At 32.9% G+C, this 7,573-nt stretch overlaps 1 protein-coding gene across 2 annotated transcripts; it reads left to right on the top strand.

The window, feature by feature from the left end:
• The first annotated feature begins 1,370 nt into the window (after positions 1-1,370).
• Positions 1,371-7,332, top strand: LOC112801649 (uncharacterized). Of its 2 annotated transcripts, none has more exons than XM_025844519.3 (13): positions 1,371-1,644; positions 2,347-2,596; positions 3,353-3,562; positions 3,852-3,932; positions 4,016-4,102; positions 4,183-4,278; positions 4,736-4,789; positions 4,883-5,312; positions 5,393-5,506; positions 5,595-5,823; positions 6,002-6,050; positions 6,125-6,164; positions 6,430-7,332. In XM_025844519.3, exons 2-13 carry the CDS (start codon positions 2,354-2,356, stop codon positions 6,570-6,572), a joined length of 1,776 nt encoding a protein of 591 aa, XP_025700304.1. In that variant the 5' UTR covers positions 1,371-1,644; positions 2,347-2,353; the 3' UTR covers positions 6,573-7,332. The 2 variants fall into 2 exon arrangements, with proteins under 2 accessions (XP_025700304.1, XP_025700305.1); XM_025844520.3 differs by having other exon boundaries at positions 5,396-5,506.
• The last annotated feature ends 241 nt before the right edge of the window (positions 7,333-7,573 follow it).

A 7,573-nucleotide genomic window follows, 5' to 3' on the forward strand; every position in this document is an offset into this window, starting at 1 on the left:
TGAAAAAAATCAAAATATATTAAAAAATTATTCTAATAATGAACAGTTTAAACTAAGAAAATTTAAATATATTACCAATCGTTGAAATTGCATATCTGAATTTGTCACGAATTTAGCAAAACTGAACTGAAGCTGAGGGAATTCAATTTCATTATGTGCTCCACTTCAAAGATTTTCGGACAGACGTAAAAAGCATGAAGGGGATGAAACTTAAACTTGCCCTATAAAGTTCCGTAGATGCAATTCCTCAATCAAAAATCGAGCTTCTCCTAAGAAATCTAACTTTAACCACATTCCATTGGGTTGGTCATAATAGGTGAGTAGATCTAACCATCCTTCGATAAAGTAGAGATTATTGCCTCTTCTTTGAATGCTTATATCCATATAGTTGGAACCCGAATCAGTGAAGACAACTCGATGAAGTATTTTATAGATGTGATGCATTGTAAATGATTGTGGCAAAAGACAATCGAACTGGAATATTAGACGATAAGAATAACTTAGAGTAACAACAAATAAAAAATTATCAAAAGAATAATATAATAAAATGAGTATATAAAAAATATTATAAAAATTATAAATTATACCTTAAAATGATCAACTTCAATAAAAAACGAAGAATACATTCTTATTCTATGAATTAGTAAAAAAAAAACACTAAATATAAAATTATGAATTGACTCTCAAATTTAGATTCATATACCACAGGAAAACACTATATATAGATTTTAGTAAAACAAAAATAAATATGTAAATTACCTATTATTAAGGTAATTTTTTAATAATGCATTAAATTTTGATTTGATACAATTATAATGAAGATATGTTTCTAAATTAGTATAATTATATATTATTTATTAAATATTAATTACAATATAATTATATTAAAGATATTTTTTATAAAATAATTTAGAAAAATTATTTGATATATGTGAATGAGGTAACAAAGATTTATTATTATTATTATTATTACTATTATTGATATTATTATTATCATTAAAATTATTAAAGGTATTTTTAATTGATAATTGATAAATAGTTTAATAGTGCATTAAATATTGATTTGATATAATTATAATGAAGATATGTTGTTAAATTAGTATAATTATATATTATTCATTTAGTATTAATTATAATATAATTACAATAAAATTATTTAAAATAAAAAAAATTATTTATTTTGGAGGAAAAACGGAGGCATGAGAATCGGCACTAGGAGTTGGGAGAAAACCCAATTTTATTATATTAATAAATAGATAGATAGATAATAGATAATAGATAATAGATATATATAGATATTTAATTTATTTATTTATTAAAAAAAAAACCTAAGAACCGTTGTATATTAATTTTGAACTCAAATATCCTCTTCTCTAATTCTCGGTGACTGATTTGTAATTACTTTATCGCAAATATATAAATATATATAAAGAAATATCTGGAACCTTCTCCTGGCTTCCGCGTCACCGGATACGTTCATCTCCCGTCGTCTCCCATTACGAATTATTCTTCATTCTTCATTCTTCATTCTTCATTCGTTGACCTTCCCTTACTTTTACTCCCTCTTAGATCAATTTTCTGACCAAATTTATCAATATTTTCATTATCCTATCCGATTTTGTTCTTCTACTCCTGCAGTTTCAGGTAATTCCATAATCTCCCTTATTGTTCCGCACCACCCATTTCAACTGTTATCCTCTGAATAAATTATTATCTGTCTGTTTTTCTCTATTCTTTTTTACTTTTGACTGATAACTGATTGTTTCGAAGTCGTATTTTTTTCTTTCGTTTTATCCGTTTGTGGTTTAGGATGGTATCGTATGGGTTTTCGTGAATTTCAAGAATTTCGTTGTGGAAGTTGAGAGAATTTCTTTGAAAAAATTTGTTGTATGGTTAAATTGTTCGAAATATGGTTGTTGATGTGTCCCGACATGAAGTGGTTAAGTTAACGCCATTATGAATTATGGCTTATGCGCTTGAATTTGTTGAAATTTCCCCGTGTTGGATCGTTCATCTTTTATTGAATTTTATTCAAAGAAATTCGAGCCTTGGCAGATATAAAAAGGAGGATTTGGTGCTGGGCTTCGGAGGTATCGCTATTTCTGTACCCTTAGTTTTTGTGAGGATAGCGATACCTGCTGTTGTACTGTTTTGGTTGAAATAAAACAGAAATATGAACAATTATAGTTTTACTCTCAGATTACTAAGTACTTTTACAGGTCAACTAGTTCCTTATTAAAAACAATGACTTTAATGAGTAATATCGTCATTTTGGGACACTCTTTGGACCTCCAACTGTATAACTACTCGAAAATCATTAGATCGTGTTGACATTTGATTACTTAGATCAAACATGGAAACTCTGTCAAGCCTATTTAAAATCTCGGTTACATGGAGGGGAAAGAAGTTTGCTGTGGAGATGAATTCAGGTGCCACTGTGAAGGACCTAGGGCAGGAAATGCAGAAATTAACAAATGTCCAAGAAGATACTATGCGGTTCATTGTTCCACTGAGCTCTGGGAAAAACTCAAAGCTTCTGGCTCCATTTTCTGTAGAGCATGCTTGTTTAAGTTTGTTGGAAACTGCCATTACTGAGGTAATAAACGCTTTTACTCTTATATGTGCCTTATGATCTTAGAATGATATGGTTCTTATTGTGGCTCACCTATATTCAGCGTCTATGTTTCTATTTTTATATGCTATTCTACCAGCTATATTGTATCCATTTCTTCCATCTTTGTGTTTTTGTGAAAAATTCATGCCTGCATTTGGATTGAATTTTTCCATGGAGTGAGGAAAAAGCAATTGTGTTGTTATTACCTTTTTAGGTTATTTGAATTGATCATTCTTATGGTTAGCATAGCTGTAAAATGTGAAGTTACTTTAGAGTGGCAATGATATGCTTATTATTAAACCCTGCTCCCTTTTTAACAAAATCCCAATTAATTTCTTCATAAGTATTAGAAGTTTATTTACTTTGGAGAACAACCCATGTATGCAATTTTAGGCTATTGGCCCATCACCATGGAATTTCGGCCCTTCACTTCAACCCAAGAAAAGCAAAGCATGGACCACCATTTTTTGCTTGTGAGTTTCTTGAATTGGAATGGGATGGCAGATGATTTGGATACTCCATGTTAAATAGAGGGAATGAGTTTATTCTTCTAATACTTTCTAATTGTTAAATAAAAAAGTATTAATTATTTTTTCAAAAAATTCAAGGCATTGGTTGTACTTATATAATATTAATTTATGCTTGAATTTATCCATATAATACTGTTATGGATGATGGTTGTATTGGATTAACTTTTTATGGCTTATTGTTCCCTAATTTTCCATGTTTCCTCCTTAGGCCAAGACAATTAAAATGATGGGTGTGTCATCAAATGAAGTTGAAGAAGTTCTTCAAAATGCGAAAGCAAATTTCAGAATTGCTGGATTTGAGGACGAGGAGAAGAGAATGAAACAGAGGGTTTCACATGGATCTCGTTTTTCATTGAAACTTCCACAAGGTCCTTATATTTTTTGTGAATTTCGGACATTTGAAATTCCAGGAATAGAGGTATTGCTCTATTATTATTATTATATGATCATTGTTCTTTTTCAAGAATAAAGCTTATATCTCTGAAATTTGTTCTTTATAGTTTTGCTGTTGATTTTACTGTTTCAGTATCCTGCTTTTGGATTGGGAAAGTGTTTGCTATGCATATGACACTTTGCCAAGCTTCTTTATTGTGTTAATATTGAATGATTTCCCATTATATTCTTTGCCACACATCTCATAACATGAAATTCCTAATTGTGGTTTTCTCAACTGATTATGGATGAACTCTGTATTTTCTTGTCTTCAGCTGAATCCTCCCCCCTCTGAGGCACTTAGAAGAATGCACATGCTTGCTGCAGATCCTGGAATTATTGCAGTCATGAACAAGGTACATTTAAGAGATTTTCAGTATATGAATGCATTCTAATTACAACTTGGGGCATGTTCTGACAAATGTAATACATATTACAGCATTGTTGGTGTGTAGGAATAATGAGCGAGATGGCTCCCGTTGGTTATGTTGGCAAGAGTCCAAAATGTCTTCTTGGTTTGAACAAGGTAATGGCTTTTTCGGTATAGGAAGCAGCCAACATTATTCTTTTGTTGATCTCATTCCTTCTTTTCATTGTTGTTTACAGAATCAGGGAGAGGAGATATCATTGCGTCTTCGAACGGACGACCTCAAAGGTTTCAGGAAGTATGAAAGTATCAAGAAAACACTACTGCATGAACTTGTAAGTTACATAACATGGAGAAGTATATACAACATTCGAACAGCCATAAATATCTCTTCTGTAGCTGCAAATATTGCACAGACCCTCGGTAAAAGTTTTGTTCAGTTCCTTATATTTTAAGAATGATCTTAAAGTTTAAAAACTTAAAAAGAGAAAAATATCCTTTATCCTTGTGACAACAGTTAGTTACACTGTTTTTTATTATTTAAGGAAAATTCTGTTCCTACAACCCAAATCTATAACTCAACCAGACAGTTATTTTAGATGAGGGACTAAAATCAATTTTCTTTTGAGCTACCAAAAAAGATTGCTAATTTTATGTAACGTTCATTTGTGAAAACTATGCTGGGCTTCTTACTCAAATGTTCCTAAAATAAAAATACAAAGAGAAAGTAATGTGCTTTTGTCCATTTGACAACAATGGTTGTGGAACTATCTAACTCATTATTTGTTTCAGGCTCACATGATACACACTGAACATGATGCAAACTTTTATGCTCTAAATAAGCAGGTGTGTGTACCTGCTTAAATACTTGTCTGTCTGTCCATTTTTCTTTTGCTTTGTATTAGGTACTGTATGTTAATTTAATTTGCCTAATTGCAGTTAAATCAAGAAGCTGCTAATTTGGATTGGACTAGATCTGCAAGCCACACTCTGAGTGGAGTAAGGAATTCTGAAATCCATGAAGAAGATTTTATAGCCGAAAGTAGCGATGTTCGCCAGAAGCTTGGAGGTAACAGGATAGATCAGCTGAGAAGTGCCCGTGAATCTTCTATCAGTGCTGCTTATCTTCGGATGGCTAATGTTTCTCTCAATAAGTCGGGAGGTTCTGAAGTATATCAAGAGCTGGATCCCGATTATTCTAGCGTTCATGCAAGTGAAAATCCTGATCATATGATATCCTTTTCCAAAGAAATCGTAGCTAATGACACGCCCATCCTTGTTGAGAAAGGACTTAGCAGTGAACCTGATGCACATGATGATACTATTAAAGGAATGAAGCAGGAGCCTGATCCAGATGATTCTGATCATGGTAAAACTGTTAATTATGATTTTTCTTTTAGGATATATTGGTATCAGAACTGTATTTCAACAAAAACCAATTTATTTTAGCAGAGACTTTGCATACTCAGACCAGTGACATGTATTCAGCTACAATGCATGTATCTAGAGAACCTGATCCGGATGATTCAGAATCTTCTTTGAAGTCAGTTAATGCAAGTCAAGGTAATTCTTCCCCTGACATGAGTATTCTTGATAGGCTTATCCTGTCAATGATTTAAAAGAACCTGTTGGTGAACTATATTTTATGCAGATACAAGTAACATGGCTGAACATGACCTCGATGATCCTGTCTTTCCCACTCCAAGCTTTTCTACAATGCAGATCGATGAGCCAGATCCTGATGACCAAGAATTTCAGAGGATTAATGATCCTGTAACTGCTGTTTGTAACCGTTTACAGATGGCCCTGGAAATTCTGAGAGGTGAAGCTACTCCAATGCAAACTGCTTCAATTGTCCAAACTCTCCTGAAAATAGTCAGGTATGCTTATTCAAGATTATATGATCGTTGATATCATTTGTACCTTTTAGCTGAATAGGCTTTCATATTCTTTAAGGAGTTAGATTAAAATGTCTTAGAAATACTTATGGCAAATTTATGGGTAGTCAGTTATGACAGCATCATGTTATTCATTGATCATGTTTGGTATCCATGGCAGTAATGTAATTGAACACCCTGAGGAGATGAAATACAAGAGGTTGCGGAAGGTACATTCTGTGTTAACTTTAGTCATATCGTGCTTTTGGCAATGCTTCATCCTAATATTTCCTGTATCCTGCAGGCTAATCCAGTCATTGAGAGGAATATCATTGGTAACAAAGGTTTGCACCTAGACTCTCCACTTTCATTCTAGCATGCCTGATGTGTACAAGTACCACTTGGACAAAATTTTTCCTGTGTGCGCATGAGATTTTATCTCCCATTTATAGATATCATTCATAGATATAATTACGTCACGTTTGGAGAGTTGTTTCTATATATAGCTGCAAAAGAAATACTTAAGTGTATGTAAAGCAAGTAAGCAACTTTTGCAAAGTTTCATTCTGAATGGGGTTGCTAACTTTCTAAATTTTGAATGCTACACAGCTGCCTTGGAAATTCTCTTTCTGGTTGGCTTCAGTGAAGATGTCATAATGGACAATCTTGGGAAGCCAGAAGTGTATTTGGTGCTGAAGCGGAATGACCCTGGCTTGTTGTGGCTGGCAAAATCCACCCTTCAATCCCGCTAGCCCATAACACAGTAAGAAAAGTTGTGACTGGAAAGAGAATAGCTATATTCATGTCCAAAAAATTATATGCTAGCGCTCTGCAAATAAGATGGCCATTGTGTTGTATTTAGGTGGAGTTAAGTCCCAGAGTGTTGTTTCAAATTGGCCGAATGCATTAAATTAGTCGTCGAGATTCCAATTGCACTAATTACACCCCTTAGATTGGCAAAAGTGCATTATGTTAGTCTCCCAACCTTTTTCCATCAAGGGACTCATCATGCTGTAGGGATAATGTAGTGCACTTTTGCAGATCTCAGGGATGCAATTGGTGCAATTAAGATCTCGAACACCATTTTAATGCACGAAGCCAATCTTAAGGATTACTTTGGAGCTCATTCTATTTAGGTGAGGGGAAATATATATATATATATGTATATGTGTTGAATTGTAAAGCCCATTCGGATGTAATGTAAATAGAAGGATTATGTTTGTGACATTGAAATCTTGAGGGGCACTGCAAGGCTTGGTTTAGTGGCATTTGTATATGTCTTGCTAGAGTTTATCACGGTTTAAATCCTAGCTATGACTAAAAAGTGGTTATATAGAACCTATGACGGGGTGTGTGTTGTTAGGGTGTAACTTGACAATATATATATCTTGAGGGAAGAAAAGTGGATTATATCTTTACTGCAAGGAATAATAGATTTCCTGTTGGTCACTGTACGACGTAAAATGTTATATTTTTATGATTATTACAAATAGATTGTATTATTTGAGAAAATCACTTCCGTGTGCAAGACAAAATTTTATATGCCCATCATTCATGCACATTTGTCATTGTTAGTTTTCGAAATAAGTGAGTGTTGTTTTTGTCTCTGATGTTTGGGGGTAAATTTTAAAGTTGTTCATAACGTTTAAATTGTTTTATTTAAGTTTTTAATGTTCTAAAATTATTTTAATGTTGTCCTGCCGTTAAAGATTTGTTAACAGAACGGTGAGACAAAATTAAGACGATTTTGAAA

This window comes from Arachis hypogaea, chromosome 5, assembly GCF_003086295.3.
Source record: "Arachis hypogaea cultivar Tifrunner chromosome 5, arahy.Tifrunner.gnm2.J5K5, whole genome shotgun sequence".
Lineage (NCBI taxonomy): Eukaryota > Viridiplantae > Streptophyta > Magnoliopsida > Fabales > Fabaceae > Arachis > Arachis hypogaea.

Coding starts and splice junctions, on each gene's coding strand:
- LOC112801649 (XM_025844519.3), top strand. CDS start 2,354: ATGGAAACTCTGTCAAGCCTATTTAAAATCTCGGTTACATGGAGGGGA. Junction 3,563..3,851: donor TTGAAATTCCAGGAATAGAG/GTATTGCTCTAT, acceptor TCTTGTCTTCAG/CTGAATCCTCCCCCCTCTGA. Junction 6,165..6,429: donor GAATATCATTGGTAACAAAG/GTTTGCACCTAG, acceptor AATGCTACACAG/CTGCCTTGGAAATTCTCTTT.